Raw genomic sequence first — 21,425 nt, forward strand, 5'->3', positions numbered from 1 at the left:
GGGTTTGGTGGTTAAAGATCTTTCTTGTGTCGTCCCCAGAAGCAAAAACACCAGCTGTATGTTCCCTGTCCTGTTTGATTCTCAAGTTACAAGTATGAGACAGCAGTACTTGCAAAGCTAAACAAAAATATATGATTCTGAGATTTCTGTAGGTGTGTCAAGATTCCTCTCCATGCCATCCAGAGGCTCAAATACAATGTTTGTAAGAATCTTGCACCGTTAGCCTATCAAGCTAGTTGTGTCCAATTATCTAAGCCAAACCCCGAGTCCTGGGTTTCTAAGGGTGTGTCAAGAATTTTTTAAGCTTTTGGTATGCTTATGGACAATGCATTCAAAATATGGTACTTCTTTGTGTCAAAAACATTATTAGTGATTACTATTATTCTTCATTATTATTGGTAGTAGTATTAGTAATGATGTTATTAAAAAGTCCTTGTTTAAAATATCTTTTCATTATGCTAGAAGAAAATTAAACATTCAGAAGTATATGTATAATAATAATAATGAAGCTAGCCATTTTCTTCAGCTACAAAAGTCCTTCGTTCTGCTTAACGTAGCTCTCAACATGTTATTCTATCTTCCATTTTGTTCACTATTTCAACAGATCAAAGGTTAGATCTATGCAAGCACAAACCCGAGGATGGGGACAACATCCGCGGTCAGATCGTCATTAGCCTTACGTCTAGAGACCGGGTGGGGTCATCGGCGAGCGGAGCGGTGGTCGACTCCCGCAACATCAACCCTCATCCTATGCTACCTTCGGATCCCAACGAACTGCCTGATGGGTAAGACTTGTTATCCCTTTTCGTATCTTTTGACAGACGAGGGCCAATTTTTGTCATACCATAATGGCATCGACTTGACCGACACCAGACCAATAGTAGTCCAAACACATTAGGTCTATAACAGCGAATGTCCTAGCTCTCGGTTTTGAGTCAGTATGGCAGTGTGACTTTTGAAGTGGTTTTGAGGTTTTTAATCCCCACTGCACTACTTATAGCTACTTGCGCCCTCTATAAAGCAAACGATGCCTAATCGGTGACCATCAGTCCCCCTTTATCTTCTTTTTCTTATGTTAATTGAGAGCTGATTTGATGCGATAACCACCTGTCAGTGACCATGCAGGGAGGTCTAATCACTCCTGGCCAAACTAGTGCAGTGGGGCTTTAGGCTCAATACTTCGGTACATGTTTTTCCACAGTGGGTCTGGATTCTAATTCTCGTGTCTGTTATGCAATGGCTGGACAATAAGCAAGGAGGTCTGGAATGAAAGATTGCGGATCTGTTTGCATGAACTCCTTGTTAATATTCATGAATGGAGAGGAGGAGGGGGAGGGGGCGATGTCTGGACTTTTGGTTACCAATGCGTCCTTGGCACTATGTCAAACACTGCTTTATATGCATAATCCATCCCTGTTAATTGTTTTGAAGGTGTGGGGTCCAAGGTAAGTTTTTTTTTTTTTTTTTTTTTTTTGGGGGGGGGGCGGGCATGTGTGCAATAGCTAGTGTGCAAGGTTCCTGTCGGTGGTGAGCCCTTGTGAAGGTCATAAGAAAGAGAATAGTTGAATCCTGTCATTGATTTGATGCTCCTAAAAGATAATAGAGAAGTGAAAAACATCCTTAACAGTTTGGTTAGGTAACACTTGAATATTTAAAGAATGAAAAGGTTTCTTCTTTTCTCTTTTTGGTTCTTTTTGGGGGGCACCAGTTCCCGAGAGAGTGCAGTTAGTAACTTGCAAGAGCTACTGATACTTACCCACCTTTGCAAGAAGCCTGCGTGAAAGTGAGGGCGGTCATTGTCCCTTTGCGACAGACAGCTACTACTACCCCTTAGAAATTAATTTTGTCACAAGTGTAATTTTCTAAATCAGAAACGTTCATACACAGAAATCTTCTTAGTTTACACTGCATGTGTATTTAAAATTCACAGCAATATCCATACTTCCATACTATGTATTTGAACCATTTTTTCATGTTCTTTGTGCATTGCTGTGATACTACCAAATCAAAAACAATGTCACAATATTTTTGAATGACATGGCACTCTTACATGTTTTTTCATGCACCTTGATAGAATCATATCTCCTCATTCGTACCCCATTTGAAATAACTTTGAACAGTGAATCACGCTAGAAACCTATGCAAGCCCCACATGATTAGAGCAAGTCATTTTTCCACTCTTGGCAAGAAAAAAGGGGAAAACAGCTATGCACTCAATTTTGAGCTTCAATCTGAAGCTTTACTTGGCTTTAAATCTATTGTCTTTTAAGTCTACAATTAAAGGGAAAGTCCACCCTGAAATTAAGTTAGTTTTAATAGGAGTAGAAAAATGAGAGAAACAAGTCAGTGAAAGTTTGAGCAAATTCCGATTAAAAATAAGGAAGTTAGGATTTTTTAAGTTGTGATCAATCAAACACAAATTGGCAACTCTATGACGTAAAATGCGAGCTCAACTTCCATTTGCTTAGTACTAAAAAAATCTAAAATTTCCATTTTCCCTCAAGAAAAATTTCAACCATACATGCACCCTAAATATAATAATTGCAAATATGTTTCTATACTCCCCCTGCAAGGAACAAATATATATTCCGTCATCAATAACGAAGAAAACATGATTTTATGGAATATTATGCACAAAGCAAATGAAGGAAAGCTCGTATAATACGTCACAGAGTTGCCAATTTGTATTTGATTGATCACAACTTCAATAATTCATAACTTTCTTATTTTCATTCAGAATTTGCTCAAACTTTCACTCACCTGATTTTCTTATTATTCTGCCTCTATCGAAACAAACTTATTTTTGGGGTGGACTTTCCCTTTAAAAAGGGAGCAATTTTGGAAGCTATAACACAAGATTGGAAATGAATAGTTCTATGGTACCCATACTTTGGCCACAATTGCTCTATGGTTGCACATTAACTGAATTCAACAATAACTTCCTAACCTCAACCGTGGACCAAACAAACTAACTTTACCCTGGAGCAAATTTGACATCATAACTTTGTGTAGAAGAGAACAGAATTACATGACGGTGGCAGGGATTTATCCAATTTTATTAATATCTTATGACAGTGGCAAAATGCATGCTCATCTCCTGTATCTACAGAAAATTAGTGTCAACGTTTTTTTCTTAAAGGTATACACAATAATTTATGCGGTCTGTAGCAGGTGCGGATCGTTTCCATGGAATCCATTGACAAAAGTGTGAACAAGATGAGTTAATTGTCACTTGCTATCAGGAAGGGATTAGGAAGGGTGGTGGAGGGAGGAAGACATGTGTCTGGAAGGGTATTAATCCGGCTGTGGTGAGGAACGGATAAAGGAGTGACGTTACCCTGTTTAGGCTTGAGGAAAATTTATACAAAACTTGTAGAAAGATGTAAAGAATAATCCTTTAGCGAAAGGGGTGGATACTGAATAACAAGAATAACACAAAGAAACTTTGTAAAAAGAAACTTGTTATTAAAAAAAACTTGGTTGTGAAGATGTCAGTTAACTTGATTATTTATTTATTTCCATCTTCATATAAAAACAATAGATTATTACAATATTATACAATACAAAAAAATACATGCAATGAGAAAAGGGGAACTAAAATAAGGCCGAAAGGCCTTGTAAAATAAGTTCCCTAAACATGACAACTAGCCTATCATCAGTGCAAATTCAAGATAAGCCCGCCCAATCATACAATTTTTGTGTGATACATCATTCTGATGAGAATAGGCTCCTGATTGTTATCAAGTTTTATATATGAAACAATGTTTAAACATGCGTTCCGCTATACATTATCTCGTTATATGACGTATCGATGTACAAGATTCAGATTTTAAAAATGCCTATCGTCTAGCTGTATAGTTTTGATTTTAATAGCCAAACCTGTATGAAAATTTGTTGATGTCTGAATGGGGTAATTAGTTGGGACGTCCTTGCCCTACCTGTTCGAGTGACAGCAAGGTTAGCTTATGAGTGGACTTGGATCGACAGGCTTATGCTGCTACTTGTATGTGTGTGTAGTGAGGTGTATGTTTGTAATAGCATATCAAGGGCGGTCCTAGTTATGTCTTGCTAGAAGAAAGAAAGGGGTGGAGGAAAAGGACGAGGAGGAGGAGAGGCGGAGGAAGATGATGGAGGAGAAGGAGGAGAAGAAGGAGGAGGAAGAAGATGATGGAAAGAAAGGAAGAAAGAAAAACAAAGAAGAGAGAAAAAGAAAGAAGAAGAAGAAGAATGAAAAAGAGAAAAGAAGAGGTACACCCTGTAGGGAGGGAGGGAGGGAGGGGGAGAGGGGGAGGGAAGAGGAGGAAGAGAAGAAGAAGAAGAAGTTGGAGAAAAAAAAGAAAAACAATTGGAGAAGAAAAATTAAAAGAGTTAAAAAAGAGAAAAAGAGTAGGCAAGTTGCTGTTTTGACCGTCCTAAGAAACCAACTGACTAAATCACAACTGCTCATACATGTACCTTAGTTTGATGAAATTAGATTTTTGCCCAGACATTTGACATATCACATTAAAGGTTTTTAAAGAATTAAGGCAGAAAACAGGACATGTGTAATTCTGTAGCATTACACAGCAGACATACTGGACGCCTGTGCGGTTATTTCACTTTCCGAGAAATATCTTCGTCATTTCAACCGCTTTTGAAGAGCGCTTGAACAATTTTCTATGATTCAGGATAATAAAGATACATCGATATGCAAGTCATCGTACTGTAAAGCATTGTATTCAAGTCTCTCATATTGCAAGCAATAAGTGAAATTTATGCCATAAAATCAAAAAAGATTTGAAAACTAGAAAGTTTAAGGTAAAACAAGTATTTTAGGCTTCTTGCATTTTTTTTAACCCTTACTGTACTGGGCTATTTCGAGCACTCTCTGACTGGGGGGGGGGGGGCCTCGGAGGCCCCCCCCCCCATGATCTCGGCCGTCGAATGTCCGATGAACGCGAAAATTTGCATGATTGTAGATATTTATGTAAGGAACAAGATGGTATAATTAGTTTTTTCCTAATATGCAAATTTTTGTCATTATAGCCTAATTAATTATGCAAAATGCTAATTTTATGCATTTTACAGAAAACTCTACATATTTGTCCGTAGACTTGTGAAGAATCTTGAAAATGTATTGAATAAATGTTTCCTTCATCTCAAATTCATGAGGTTTCATTATTTTTATGATATTTGAAAATGCATAGGTTAATTTGCATAAATTATGAATACGCAAATTACGCATTCATGAATATCTAATCTGGTAATATACAGGGAACTAGAATCATTACAAAAATTGTCAGACTCCACTTTTGTTATGTTGAAATTCATTATTCATATGAAACTTCTTTTCTAACACAAAAAATAGTTATTTGATGTAATTAATAATGATAATTTATGCAAATTTGATGCGATTTTCAACTTTTTATTTTCTTATGTATTTCATTGTTTTTTTATTTGTTATTATATCTATTGTTTTATTTCTAATGTATTCTTTTGTTCTGAAATACATCAAGTTACTTTGAGAAACATATAAAAGCAATTTGATATCAATTCATATCTTCACATTTCTGCTTGTACATGAATATATGCAATTATAGCACTTTTTTGATGACATGCGCATACTAATTGTTATGTAACACCTTACAGGTATATCCGATTTCGATGAAAATGGTATCAAAATGTGCGTAAGACTTGAAGGAAAAAAGTCATGAAACGACAATTCAAAATTCCGAGCGGTTGCGGCGCGATCTCCAAAAATGTCGAGGGGGGGGGGCCTCCCAGGCCCCCCCCCCCCCCCCCCCCCCCCAGTACAGTAAGGGTTAACAGAGCTCTGGTAAAACAAGACAAACTACTTTTACTTTGACCCTGTAAGATATTCATACACAAAGGTTGGCTTCGTGATTTTGTTTGAACAAAATAGGGGGGGGGGGGATTTTGTTCATTTCCTAAAAATGTGACAATCAAAATGTAAAATGTTATCCAGCAGAAAAGTGAGGATCCAATTCCTAAACATTTTAGACGTGCAATAAAAAATTAAAAAATCATAAAAAGGAAATGTCACACATGAAAAATCGTGGGGGAGGAGGGTCAATTCCCACTTAGTCTGACAAGCTATAAAGCATGCCCTGGACCTCCATGACCCCCCGCCCACACCCCCCCCCCCACCCCTTTAGAAAAAAAAAATAATAATAATAATGATAAATAAAAATAAATTAAAAAATAATTAAATAAATAAATAAAAAAATAAATTTAAATAAATTAAACAAAATATAATAATAATGATAAATAATAAATAAATAAACAAAAAAAGATAAGAAAACAAAATCAAAACAAAGGATCAGACATTTGGGTCTCGCCATGAGAAATCCTAGCACATGTGATCGTTAATATATGACGTACCTCATCGGTTCTAGATGTCTAGTATAACATGACCGCATACAGACAACATCTTACTCATCTAGACAATTTCTTGGAAATTTTGTTAACTTGTTGAGATGATGCCATTTTCAAGAAGGGCAACTGCACTGCATACATGTATACTGTTCGAGAACTTTTACTATGTGTATTTATTGAGTTGTAAAAACTTTTTGTACTATGATGAAAATTAAATGATTAAAACCGGATAGTTCAGAATGGGGTACAGTTTTCATAAGCTTTGTCTACTATTTTTTACAGTGTCAGCAGGACTTCAAATCTTTAGTATTGCTTGCATGTCATGCTATATTGGTGAACTAAAAAAGAAAAGAAAACAAAACAAAACACACCGTCAGATTTTTGCTGCAAGAATCTCCACTTTGTATGCCAATGTGCTGTTGATTGTAATCCCTCAAACATATTAAATCAAAATTGTGTAAGTAATTATGTTACTGCTAAAATTAATAACTTCAAACTGTCGATCCTGTGACTCTGGTCTTATTTTGATGCAGAGGGTCACATTTAGCCGAGGTAAAAAGCTTGTGACAATCGTGGTATTCATTTGGCTAAACTGACTCCAGATGTATCTGTCACTGCACTTTGAGTGTGTACTATTTACATTGGAGTTGCAACTGTACAGGAATTCTTGGGATATTCATTGTCCATGTCTGGTCGTTATCGGTAATGAATAGTGCCATCCCTATACACCCATTAAAAAGGCACAAGGTCTTGCGAAAATAAAGACATTTTATTACCCCCATAGAAAAACTAATGACGATTGAACAATTTAGTGAATTATTTTGTTTATGCATGTGAAATGGATATATATTTTTTGTTCTTTTATGATTAGGGATGCAGACCTGTATTATTTTGTCTAAATAGATTTAATAGGGTTTATATTCAAGCATTTTAATGATAATTGTTGGGAGTATTGTCTGTGCGGGTACAGGTGAAAGAAGGGAATATGAGGAAAAGGAGCATTTGTTGTAAGGGTATTAAATGGAGAAGGTAAAGAGATAGAGGTGAGAGTGAGATAGAAAGAGAGGGATTGGGAAGAAAGAGGGCAGGGGAAGAAAGGAGATAGGTGGAGATGAGCAAAATAGAGAGAGAGAGAGAGAGAGAGAGAGAGAGAGAGAGAGAGAGTGAGAGATGGAGAGACGAGAGAGGGAGACGGAGAGATACAGACAGACAGACAGACAGACTGACTTTCAGAGAAAGATTGAGCCGATGATATTGGAGAAGGCTGATAATTATAACGATAGCGGTTCAGTAGTTGTTGATGGTACACTGTATTTTGAAGCAGACATGTGAAAATGTGAAAAAGCAAGCAATGACTGGACAAAAATAACCAACTAGGGTCTCCTACTACTTGGCATAGGACATATTTCAAGAAGCAATTAATCATATTTTAATAGCACATTTTGAATTTAAAAATTTGTTTTCTTGCGAAAATTGTGTTTTGCTTATCCCTTTTTTACCTAAATGCTTTTTCTTATGCAAGTGTTTATGATTTTGTATTGTACATCAGATCATAATCGGAAAATGATGTATTGTGATAGTGTATGAAAACTGTGACACATTGTATGTCGTCCTGGTATGGTGTAAATATACCTCAATAATTTCCAATCTGAGATGCATTGTTATCAGTGTCTGTGATATGGTGTAATATGGAAGCCCTAAAAAAGTGCCACAAAAAAGTAAAAAATCTTTGAGTGACCAGTTTTGCCATACATTGTACTCATTTTCCCCAATAGACTGTAGTGTAAAAGAGCCGTTGAGAAAACGTTTTTTGAAATTTTGAATTCCAATCATAAATATCTCGATAATCAGAGAGGCGATCAACTTGTAAAAGGCATTGGATTCCTGACTGATCTAAATGTTTATAAATATGATTGCAGCATGAGCTGAATCCAGGATTTTGATTAGAATCTGAGACAAAGATACCCAATCCCTTTAAATGCCGGTAATGGGTCTCTATTAGAATATTGTGTAAGGTACATCATGTTTATTTGTATTTCTTTTCCTCTATTAGGTGGGAGGAGCGTATGTCAACCTCAGGTAGAGTCTACTATGTCAATCACCTCACAAGAACAACACAATGGGATAGGCCAACAAGGTAAGACGCTCATTTAGGATTCAGGTTTTTAAAATATCTGCCTGCCTAGGTGAGAGTGTGTCTGTATGTCTGTTTGTATCTCTTTTTCATTTATCTTTTCTCTTTTATCTTTTTTTTTTCTCCCCCCCCCCCCCCTCTCTCTCTCTCTCTTCTCCCCCCCCCCTCTCTCTCTCTCTTCTCTTTTTCTGTCTCTTCTGTTTTTGTCATCCCTCCCTCTTATATCATTTCTTTCTGTTTCACTCATCTCTTTCTCTTTCTCTTTCTCTTTCTCTTTCTCTTTCTCTTTCTCTTTCTCTTTCTCTTTCTCTTTCTCTTTCTTTTTCCATTTCTCCTTCTCTTTCTCTTTCTCACATATTGATTATTTCTCTGTCTCTTCTGTTTTGTCGTCATCTCTCCCTCCTACATCATCCCATTCTTTGTCTTCATCTACAGGTATTCCCTCTTGCTATCAAACCACCTTTAGCAAGTACTTTAGTAGAAAGTTCAACTACCTGTATGTCATTGTATACCTACCTGTCTATCCGTATGTTCCTGTGTTCCTTGGCATCAGTTTAAGTAGTCATTGACTGTTTCCACTTATTTCATACTGTAATCACAGTGCGAAGATTTGTTGACAAAAACTGAACCGTTTGGCAAATTTTCATGAAAAATATTGTAAGGTGAGATGTGGTCCTACTTTTCCTTCTCAGTAGGCACAACTCCACTATCCCAAACAAAAAGGTTGGTATTCTCAAAAGCAGACTAACTTTAATCCATGGTTTAATCCACTGACTAAGTATGGAATGCCAAGTGTCCATATGAATATGTTTTTGAATAATTAAATTTTTCACCAAATTAAAATAAAAAGTAATAACATGATTAATAAACAACAATATAACTATGATATAATTATGTTATCATGGTAATTTAAGGACATGGACACTTGGCATTCCATACTTAGTCGATGGATTAAATCATGGACTAAAGTTAGTCCGCTTTCGAAAATACCACCCAAAAGGTCCATAGCCCAAACAAGTTTGAGCTTGAGACATTAGACCAATCAGTGCTTCTCAAGAAAAGAAGTCAGAGTTCACCATCTCCTGCTTAATTAAGGAATTAGCTTGAGCGTCAGAGCATCTCACAGTCTTAGTGTATCTTCACTACCAAATTGGCCCTCCCATTGGCCAAATAGTGGGTTACTTTATAAAGAAGCCCTCATTTGCTTTGGATAATACCCTGAGCTCATATCCCAGGTGCAAAGTTGAATAGCTTGGTATTTACTCATTTTGGATTGGCTCGAGCTAGTTATTGATCTGCTGGTAAACGAGTTAGAATCAGGCTAGTTTTGAAACTTGTCTATTTCGAGCTACTTTAGTGGTGATCAGGCTAATTTCCTCGGATCAGACTTAGCAGGCCATTTTGAAAGCTCTGGCTCATGAAGACAGTCCCAGTCATCACGGCCATTCCCACCTGGGGAGTGTTTCACAAAGACTAAGATCGACTTTAAGTTGGACTTAACTATGGCAGGCCGTTCATGCCACCAGTTGCTCTTACCAATGGTCTCTCAATTATAATCTTTAGATAATATGTTTTCCTACAATAATGAAGTATCAAAGAATGTAAATTCTGTAGATATTTGACAACGATTGGTATGTCCCTTGAGAAACCAATGCCAGTAAATGATGAGAGAAAATAGTGGCATGAACAGCCTGCCATAGTTAAGTCCAACTTAAAGTTGATCTTAATCTTTGTGAAACACGCCCCTGGTGTCTAACCTACATGCACAATGTTAGTAACCTGCGTAAGCTTAACGACCGCATCCCTTAAGCCGTAGTCACACACTCTACTTCCTTACCATTTCCACCTTAACTCCCCACTTTCCTCTACAATTCAAACAACGTCCCGGGTGAATTCGCTGCGGTTAGCCAAGAAATGCGATATGGAAACGAGATTGGGAGGGATAGATGTTTAGAGACCCGGTTCAGTGCCAAATCGAAGCGTCTGTAAGAAATTAGAAGAGATGGCTAATTTCTTTGGTATTCCCAGGCTGTCAAATGTGATTGGGTGTACAAAATGGAAATTCCTCGTCATGCGTGTAAATATGTGAATTTCCATGTTTTGGTGTGAGTTGCAAAAATGCATTTCTTCTGTTATGAAGACCTATAATAAGTTTTGAAACTGAGAATTCAAGGAATAAATTTTCATTGGGGAATTGCTTTGTAATTGTTACAGCATGAATGGAAGGTCGATATGCAGTATAGATTTGATGCAATGTGACAATGAATATTGCTTGCCCCTATGCAATGACCAATAATTTTGAAGTAGTTTTACATTATGACAGGTCTTGATGCACCGTTACTTTGATTCTCACAAATCTTAGGGGGGAATGGATTCAAATGGGGATACTACAAAGTGCCTATGTCATTGTGATGAGAGAGAAAAGGAGATGGAGAGAGAGAGAGAGAGAGAGAGAGAGAGAGAGAACACCAACACAGAAGAAGGGGGCGTGCAACCTGTCTGTAGTGGCCAATGTGAGATCTCACTTGGATGGCCTTTAAAGACAGGCTTGACATAATATTGATGATAATATGACATAGATGTAGCATGCCTTCTTTTTTGTTCTTTTCTTACAACCCCCCCCCCCCCCCCACACCCAAACCCAGGCCTGCAGTGGAGTGCACCCAATCCCAAGCACCCTCATCACGGACGTCCACCCATGCCAACGGTCACCATAACAACCACCATCACCACTCCTCCACCTCCTCAACCTCATCTCAACCTCATCATAGAGGAACGAGTCATGGCGACAGAGGGGGAGGGGGAGGGGGAAGTGGCGAGGGTCACGAAGGGGTGCGGCCGGGGGCGTCCAGTCGGCACGGGGGGCCTGCACCATCGGAAGAGCAGAACAAGTACACCAGGAGGGCAACATCTAGGATGAGGAACTACATGAATCGATCAACGCTGCATAGAGTCATCGATCTACCCGAGGGATATGGTGAGAGACATTTTTCTGTCGCTACTTGATCAGGGGGGTGTTTCACAAAGACTAAGATCGAATTTGAGTTGGACTTGAGTTGGCAGTTCATGCCACTGTTTGCTTTCATCATTTACTGGTATTGGTCTCTGAAGGGACGTATAAATCGTGGTCTCAAATCTATAGAATTCACAATTTTTGATAGTTCATTATTGAAGGAAATAAATCTTAAGATCATAAGTGAGAGACCAATAGTGAGAGCAACCAGAGGCATGAACGGCTTGCCATATTTAAGTCTAACTTAAAATCGATCTTAGTCTTTGTGAAACACACACCAGGGCTAATTAAAGACAGCTGTTTAAATATGCTTGTCTGGAGCCTGATCAAAATCAACACATCCAGTCTGCCTGCATGTGGCTCATGTGATGTGCGTCATTACTATTGCTATTCATATGGGGATTCACTTGTATAATGGGGAACAGATATGTTTGATCATTTAATTGTTTGAGTTTTTGGCCACCAGGTTCTAGGGTATTTTATACACGTTTCTCGAGTTACACCTATCTGCAAAAGAGACATTGGTTGCTTATTTTTCTACTTTAATCTCTATATTTATTAGTGAAAATCTTGAAGGTTAGTAGTAGTCTCCTGTGTAGACTGTACATAGTACATTTAAAGAGTCTTCCCGAACTGGAACTGTAAGATATTGGAAAAATATATATAGTCAAACCTGTCTATAGCGACCGCTCAAGGGAAGCACAAAAGGGGTCTTTGTAGACAGGTTCCTTTAGTACATTTTCAATGAGAAACCATTCAAAAGGGAAACCAAAAATGTGGTCACTAAAGCAGGTTTGCCTGTACCACACAGCTGAGGAGGTAATGTCCTATGGTGTTATAAGTCATAGTATAATGATATAGATTTTGTGAATTGATCCACCCTCTACATTTAGTAGAATGCATGTTAGCAACACAAAAACTTTATTTTAAAGCATAGATAAAAGCCAACAAAAATAACTTCCTCATGAAAATACATCTATGGAATTCATTCTTAAAGATGAAGTTGAGTTCTGGTCATGTGATTGCAATGTGAAAGAAACAGTGTGGAATCAATCAGAAAAGTTTGATCATCTAGCATAAGTATTGGTGTGTACTGCAAGGTTCTGGAATCATCAAAATGATAAGAAATTTGGCCCAGTCTTGGTTAAGTTACAAGCACTGTACACAGAAATATGTATATGGGACTACAGGAACATGTGGCATAAAAATCTGTCCCGATTTTCATGCTTTTACATGCCATATTTAGAATATTAAGGTATTTGAAGAGCCATGCTTTTCAGGGAACACTTTTTATCTGATGTTCTTCCACTCTTGCATAATAACAATGATAATGCTCTCAAATTATTTTTCACCTCCTTCCCAGAACTCTACCTTCTCTTTAAGGATATTTGAATCACAAAAGTTCCATCTTTCTCTTCTTTCCAGAACAACGGACGACCGCACAAGGCCAGGTCTACTTCTTAGACACCAGCTCGGGGGACAGTACGTGGCACGACCCCCGACTCCCCCGTGACCTTCACATCAACGAGGCTGACCTTGGAGGGCTCCCTCCTGGTTGGGAGACGAGACACACGGCTACTGGAAGGGTCTACTACGTGGACCATAACAACAGGACTACGCAGTTCACAGATCCTAGGCTGGACGCACAGATCATCAACAGAGCAATGTCCAAGTAAGTATGATCGTTTTGGTTAATTTTTGATTTATTTTTTTTTTGACTTTTTTTTTTTTCTTCTTCAAATATGTATACTTATATTAAGTGGTGCCCAGAAACCATAGAGCCCAACAACTTAACTAGTTCTTATTGTGATTTTTTATGGGTCCTACAGTATCATTGAAATTTTGGGATAATGTTGCAGTTCCACGTATGTTGACAAATCACACAATAAAATACATTAGTTTGCAAGGATTTGTTGTTATTGTTGAAAAATCTCAGTCATGATTTTGCTCTTTTACACCATCGTCAAGAGAGAGAGGGTCAAATCATTTAGCATGTTTTGAACGGAACTTAACACTATAGGCTCTTGCATTCCTGTGTCTTATTCTCTATCATCACAGTGAGATGTATTATCAATTAGCCATTTTAGCAGAGAAGAAATTTCTTGTAACGTTGGTCAGTTATAAATAAAAAATTCTCTAACTATGAATGCCTTACTGAATAGACATACAGTCAAACCTGTCTACAGCGACCGCCCAAGGTAAACACTAAAAGTGGCCTTTGTAGACAGGTGGTCTTTGTAGACAGATTCCTTTAGTACATGATTCAATGAGAAACAATTTTCAAGGGAAACAACAAATGTTGCCTTTGTAGACAAGGTGGTCTTTGTAGACAGGTGGTCACTAAAGTAGGTTTGACTGTATATATAACATCGCATTCCCCTTCCCTCAGGCAAAACGGCAATACAGACTCCTCGCCGGTACCAAAGTACAAGCGGGACCTGGTCCAGAAGATGAAGTTACTACATGCAGAGCTAGCGACGGTCCAACCTCAGACAGGACACTGTAGGATAGAGGTCGGAAGGGAAAACATCTTTGAGGTTAGTTCATTATCTGTTTAATAGAAAATTACCAGCTTCCTTGAGTTGGTACATGATGAAGAGGGAGTCCTGTACTTTGTTGAAGAAGTTATTGACTATCCTCAGAAGAAAATGTAGTCGTATTTCAAAGTTAAACAAATTTGACCAACCTAATTGATAGTCTTTATGTAGTTCATTGTCTACTTCATTCAAATCTATATTTCAATATATTGTTTGCAACAATATATCGTTTTACAAGATGCAGAACCTAAGGCCATGTTTAAGTAGTGTTGTTAAGAAAATATTTTTATTATCAGAGATTCCCATGTATCCTGGAAATTAGGGAAAACCTGAAAAACAAGTTTAGAATTATGGCTATGTTCTATCATTTTGTATCAAGTTCAAACAGCTTATCCAGTTGAGACTATTAAGTGTAAAAGATGCTGCCTTTAGGTTGAAACAATGGTCCTGGAATTTTGAAAATCCATCAGAGGAAAATCAGGTAGATTTTTCTTTCCATGAATCGCTGATAAAAAAATATGACAATATAATCACCCTGTCTTTTTATGTTCATTTTATCCCAGGAATCTTACCGTCAGATCATGAAGCTGAAACCGAAGGACCTGAGGAAACGTTTGGCCATCAAGTTCAAGTCTGAGGAGGGTCTTGACTACGGGGGCATCACCAGGGAGTGGCTCTACCTCCTCTCTCATGAGATGCTCAACCCTTACTATGGCCTCTTCCAGTACTCCAGGGATGACATCTATACATTACAGATCAACCCAGACTCAGGAGTCAATCCAGTAAGATTAAAAAAGATGATGATGGTAGACCTAGTAGTGGCGGTGGTGGTGGTGGCGGTGGCGGTGGCGGTGATGGTGATTCTAATCGTGATGGTGGGGATGATGAAGATGATGATGGTGGTAGTTATGGTGATGGAGATGAAGGTGGTTCTTAAGGAAATGAAGATGATGATGGTTGTGGTGATGGTAGGGGTGTTGGTGTTGTGGTAGTGACGGTGGAAGTGGTAATGGCGGTGGTGATGATGATGCTAGTGGTGGTGGTGATGATGATGATGATGATGATGATGATGATGATGATGATGATGATGATGGTGATGATGATGATTAGTAATGGTGATGATGATGATGATACTGGTGATGATGATGATGATACTGGTGATGATGATGATGATACTGGTGATGATGTTGTGGTGATAATGATGGTGGGGTGATGGTGATGATGATTATGGTAATGCTGATGATGATGATGATAATAATAGTGGCGATTGTAATGATACTGGTGATGGTCGTGATGATTACAATGTGGATGTTAATGATGATGAAGATGATGAAAAAGATGATGAATATATAATCATGATACATCTACATGATTGTAAAGCATCTAATACCCAAGCTAGGAATCACATCCTTACGATATTACTTCAAACATCTCCCCATCTCCTCCCCTCCAGGAACATCTGTCCTACTTCCATTTTGTGGGACGAGTGATCGGTCTTGCCATCTTCCATGGTCACTACATAGATGGAGGGTTCACCATGCCGTTCTACAAGCAGCTTCTTGGAAAGCCAGTCAGTCTCGAGGACATGGAGACCGTAGACCCTGAGGTCTACAGAAGTCTGGTCTGGATACTGTGAGTTCTCATAAACTCTTTATATACATACCACACAAAGTATCTCCCTGTGCTAAACCAGTCACATTGATTTCACATCCTACTATTGAATTCCTTGGTGGAGAGGAGCATTAGAGATCAAATTCCTTGCTCAAGCACAAAGTATGAAAGCAGGGCTTGAACCCATGACCTTTGCATTCCCAGTCTAGTGACTATAACACCTGTTACTGTAGAATTCTTCAATAAACCAGTTTAAAGTTAGCATATGCTGTGAATGACACCAAGTATCCATATATCCTTTAAAGCCTATCTGCACTAGTTTGGCCGGGAGGGATTAGACCTCCCTACGTAGTCACTGGCAAGTGGTTATCTCATTAAATCAGCTCTCAATTGACATACGAAAAAGGGAATCATGGGGGACCAACGGGTACCACTTAGGCATTGTTTGCTATATAGAGGGCGCAAGTAGCTACAAGGACTACAGTCCCACTGTAAACATGGAGAGTGGCCACTTTATGCCTTTTAATATAATCAGCTCCAGAAGTTTCGTCAATTTGATTCAATACAGTACCTTGTCTCAACATTTATCATTTCAGATATCTGTGATGCTGAAAATAAGTCTTTTTTATATCTGTGAACTAATCTCTTTCATGATCAAATTTGTACCCAACAGAGAGAATGACATCACCGGTATATTGGAGAACACGTTTGCAGTGGAACACAACTCATTCGGTCAAATGCAGATCCATGAACTCAAGCCCAATGGGATCGACATCCCAGTCACAGAGGAAAATAAGAAGAAATATGTCAAGTTAGTATTAAAGAACTTAACGAGAAACCAGTCTGCATTCTTTGATCTAGATATGCATTTGAGTTGCACTCTTAGAAGTTCAAGCATTCAATTATACCAAGATGAAAAATATTGTCACTGTGTGTGCTGTTTCTCAGTTGCTAGAGAACAAACATTTTGTGGATCTTGTGTCTGCTTTTGTATGTGTTTTTTAATGCACAATATTGGGAAATTACAATTTCCTTGTGACCCCTGTTTGTCAATTTTTGTTTATATCTCTTTCATTGAATAATGACAAATATATTTCAATCCCTCTGTTATCATTCATCTTTCCTAATAGAAATGAATGATTATATGATGGTTTTTAGGAAATATCATTTTATAGAAGGGAAAAGCCACAAATCTTTGAAAGGGATTATCATTTAAACAAAAATCTCTGATTGGAGCCTCACAAGCATGTCATGAACAATCGCAAATCATCACTTTTTGTTCTTCACAATCGTTAGTTCGTGTCTCCTTAGATCAAGATTACTGTAATCTTGATCTTCGGAGTAGTTGCTACAACCGGCCGTGTCAGACACGTTGCCCCGGGGTGCGAGATAGGACTCTTGTAGCGTGCCCCCATTTAAAACAATTATACAGTTACAGTTAACAATACATTTAATTAATAGTATGAAACTATTAAAATTACTCTCATGTTACGGGAAAAAATATTGCATATACATATATTGTGAATCAATTGATTTGGTCGATCCAGTTCGATGGCACAAACACGGCACAAAATAATCGCAAAATAATCGCTTACAAGTCGTCTCTCAGTCTGTCGTTATAGGCATAGTCCTTATGGGCTTCATGGCCATAGCTCCCATAGTAATCATACTCTCTGATCTCTGCTTTCCCTTCTGGTGTGAAGTATCCGGGTCTCTCCCAACCAAGAGCTTCCTGGTACACACATCCAGCATCTGACAATACCTGGTGGAGAGCATCTTTTCTCTTGTTCCTTCCTGCTAAGGGCTGATCATGGGGGAACACTGTCGAGTAGTTCTTAGCGTATGCTTCACAATAACTGCTTCACATGAGTTCCTTGAATATTCAATCAGTGTCTGTACCATTGGTGCCCTGAAATCTCTCTTGTAAAGGATTGATGAATTGTGTCCCAAGTATCACGTTGTAAAACTTTAGATGTCTAAACAATCTAAATTAAAAAACATTTTATTTCTGACTTAACCTTCATCTACCAGATTGTTTGTGCAATGGCGTTTCTTGCGTGGCATCGAGCCCCAGTTCCTGGCTCTCCAGAAGGGCTTCCATGAGCTCATCCCGCCGAGGCTCCTCAAACCGTTTGACGAGCGCGAGCTGGAGCTCCTCATCAATGGCCTCGGTAAGATCGACGTCGAGGACTGGAAGAACAACACCAGGCTCAAGAACTGTTCGCTGGAGACGGCCATTGTCCAGTGGTTCTGGCAGGCGGTGGATTCGTTTGATGAGGAGAAGAGGGCGAGATTGCTTCAGTTTGTTACTGGAACGTCCAAGGTGCCTTTGGAAGGTTTCAAGGCCCTGCAGGGTGAGTTTCGTTTGTAAATAATACGTTTCTGGACTCTGTTTTGTTTGTCACAATTAGTATTGAATTAGGCAACTTTTGAAACATTTATCAAGGAGGTTGGTAAGGACTAATGTGTATCATCATCTGAGAGTCAGAAGAGAATTAGAAATACTAGTCAACACCTTTCTGGTTCCCAGCAGTCAGTATTGTATGATAGGTTGTTTTATATTAGATGTTTTAAAGCTGTTGTAAGGAGATAAACCCTGTTACATCAAGACGTCTGATTAGTGACTCGTTTACCATTGTTGAATTTCTTCAATCTGTAAGTTTTTGTTCAAATATCTGCAGAAAATGCCCTCTCTATTAAAAAAGTTCATCTTTCCTTTTGAACATTAATTGATTTCATTTGTCCGTATCCACTTGTTGATTAGGTTCTACCGGTGCGTTGAGTCCACGTCTGTTCACCATTCATCAAATAGATGCCAACACTGACCTGTTACCCAAGGCACACACGTGGTAAGTACCTTGAATTAACAGCACTTCAAAGAGAATCTAGGCTCGTTGCATAAAACTTACCATTGATAGTAACTTTGCCATCAATGGCAACTACCATGGTAACAGGGCTCAACAGCCAATCAAAATCAAGGTTTCCATGGTAGTTGCCATTGATGGCAAAGTTACCATCAATGGTAAGTTTTGTGCAACGGGGCCCTGGTTCAGAATGCAATGTAAACTCTCATTTTAGACATGGCTCACAAAACAAAACCAAACAATACTACATAATATACCATGTAAGATGAAATGATGAAACCATAATGCTCGTCTAAATACTTGTGTATTATCTCTCACAGATGCATTGCTGCTTCTGTTGTACTACAGTCAAACCTGTCTATAGCGACCGCCCAAGGGAAAAAGTGGTCTTTGTAGACAGGTTCTTTTAGTACATGTTTCAATGAGAAACCATTTTAAAGGAAAATAAAAAATGTGGTCTTTGTAGACAGGTGGTCACTAAAGCAGGTTTGACTGTATATAAGGATTAGAAATTGTCATAATGAAACGACTATAGGTATAATGTACGTAATGATAGTGGAATTGATTAGTACACTAGTTCATACAGATATATGATGCCTTACTGATGATATATGTGATGATGATGATGGAGAATGTTAATGGTAATAACTCCAGTGAAAACATTATTTATGATTGGGATCATTCTAACAACAATACGGTTATCCAATGCTCTACCCTAGGTGAATGCAGTGTTTCTTTACATGCTTTTTGGTCTTCTCTTTCAGCTTTAACCGCCTTGACCTCCCACCGTATGAGAATTACTCCAAGTTCTTTGACAAACTGACGTGTGCTATCGAGGAGACGTGTGGCTTCACCGGCGAATGAGATGACTGATCTTTCCACAGAACTGCTTTAGTATTATGTGCACCATCTTCACTGATTGGGGTTTGTTGTTATGAATTGGAGTGCAACGGAAGTAGGAAATGGCTGGATTAGGAGTGCAGTTATCTATGGATAGGCAGCAAACAGGCAGCGAAGAGCTTTGAAGATATTCATGAAGGACTCTCCAACCTGACCTGTAAAATCATGTGCACTGCACCATCTTCACCGAACGGAGTTTGTTGTTATGAATAGGAATGTAACAGAAGTACGGATTGCCTGGATTAGGAGTGCAGTTATCTTGCAGTTATCTTGAACAGGCAGCGAAGAGCCTTGAGGATATTTACGAAGGACTCTCCAATCTGATCTGTAAAATCATGTGCACCATCATCTGTAGCCAGCTCAAGACTGTTGCAAGGATTGCAAGAGAAAGACAAGATGGGATTATATCTACTATCTACGGAGCACTGCACAGCTAGACACCAACCAAGAGGTTATTCAGTCACATTTTGTGATTAAAGATCATCATGTGCACCTTCTCCACCTTGTCATGTTTCTGGTTGGCCATCGTTTGCTCACAGACAGTGCAAAGAAGAACGGAAAGGGGAGAAATGTTCATAAGAGAAGAAAGAGAGGTGGGATATGCAAAGAGAAATAAAATAAATGGGTCCAACACTCATCTGATATCTTAGTAATGTCACCCCTTTATTACCATGCAGTATTCAGACTGGTGCCCTATCTCATAGTGTGGTTGTGCAGGGAATAGCTGGATATTAGTAGTGAGAAGAGGCTGTGTTCAATTCGATTTTTCAGTAACTTGTGTTAGGATCACATGTGGCAGAGTTGATGTTAGCACAAATGTTTATATGAAAGAGAGGGTGTGAGTGAAAAGGAAAACTATTCCCTTTTTTTTTGTATGGATGCCAATTAAATATACCAGTTCACAAATATATTTGAATTTAGGATGCTCCATCGCCAAGTGATAAATTCTTTCATTTGCTTGATTCAACTTTCCTTTATTGCAAAATCTTTGAAATCAAGTCACATGCTTAACTGTTGCCATGTCAGGCAAGCTTGCCTCTCCAACCTTCGGGGGAAGTCAAGAGCTATGATTTTGGTAGTGAAGCTCTGCATAAGATTTTGATATTGGAATTTATTTGACACTGGTTCGAATCACTTATACACTTTAAAAAAACACTCTTTTAAAAATACTTTTTAAATATTTGCTGAGTTGTTGAATGGTTGTAGAAATGTAAGCTGTAAGGAAAAAGTTACTGGATAGTTTGGATCCAACCTTTTCATAAGAAGAAAAGAATACCCAATGCCATCTCTGTAAGTTGTGCAACTGTATTTGCTTTGAAAAGATTAAGTAATTTGCTATTTGGATGCCCCATTCAGTGTGCATTATTTTGGGGTTTTGATAGTGGTATGTGCAGTTTATGCTTGGTTTGTAGTTAATTAGTGTGAGCTTAAGATTTCCCATAGGATGAAAAGACTATCAGCGTTCCTATAAAGAGAGACACAAGAAAAGGATCTTTTACAAGGATTATATAGGCAAGGCAATCTTTGTCTCTCTCTCGGCTTGTGTTACCCAAATTCCTTTCTTTTGAACAAACAATATAAAAGAATACAGGTGTGAAGTGACCCTTTAAGAAAGCAACGCAATACTAACCATGTAATAATTTATTGAAGAAATTAGTATTCGACAAATAATTGCATCTCAAGTGCGGATGTAAAGGGAACCTCTGCTTATGTTAGCCGTTCAAAATACAGGTGTGAAGTGACCCTTAATGTATCTGACACCACCTACATGTATAGCTGTATAATCTCTAGCCAAACCAGATTTTGTATTCCAATCAATCATAAGAATATTTTTACTCTTCATGATGAATCTCTTACAATGTAGAACTTGGTGTGAAAAGATGAGTACAGATTCAAAAGGGCATTATTCAAAAGGAATCGTACCATTTGTATGAAGGAACAATTATTCATTGAGTGCTCCAAGCAGATGTTCTGTGTTTGTTGTGAAGGAA

At 38.3% G+C, this 21,425-nt stretch overlaps 1 protein-coding gene across 1 annotated transcript in view; it reads left to right on the forward strand.

Moving 5' to 3' along the window:
- LOC574887 (E3 ubiquitin-protein ligase SMURF2) overlaps nt 1-19,614 on the forward strand; it is a 63,174-nt gene extending 43,560 nt beyond the window's left edge. Inside the window, exons 5-15 of the mRNA XM_030984714.1 lie at nt 605-785; nt 8,429-8,512; nt 11,155-11,486; nt 12,948-13,194; nt 13,912-14,059; nt 14,623-14,841; nt 15,513-15,691; nt 16,344-16,481; nt 17,702-18,024; nt 18,435-18,519; nt 19,299-19,614. Of these exons, the coding sequence (XP_030840574.1) occupies nt 605-785; nt 8,429-8,512; nt 11,155-11,486; nt 12,948-13,194; nt 13,912-14,059; nt 14,623-14,841; nt 15,513-15,691; nt 16,344-16,481; nt 17,702-18,024; nt 18,435-18,519; nt 19,299-19,398 (2,036 nt within the window). The 3' untranslated portion in view covers nt 19,399-19,614. The remainder of the gene's footprint in view (nt 1-604; nt 786-8,428; nt 8,513-11,154; nt 11,487-12,947; nt 13,195-13,911; nt 14,060-14,622; nt 14,842-15,512; nt 15,692-16,343; nt 16,482-17,701; nt 18,025-18,434; nt 18,520-19,298) is intronic.
- Nucleotides 19,615-21,425: the final 1,811 nt, after the last annotated feature.

This window comes from Strongylocentrotus purpuratus, unplaced genomic scaffold (genome assembly GCF_000002235.5).
Source record: "Strongylocentrotus purpuratus isolate Spur 01 unplaced genomic scaffold, Spur_5.0 spur5_scaffold_14, whole genome shotgun sequence".
NCBI classification, from domain to species: domain Eukaryota; kingdom Metazoa; phylum Echinodermata; class Echinoidea; order Camarodonta; family Strongylocentrotidae; genus Strongylocentrotus; species Strongylocentrotus purpuratus.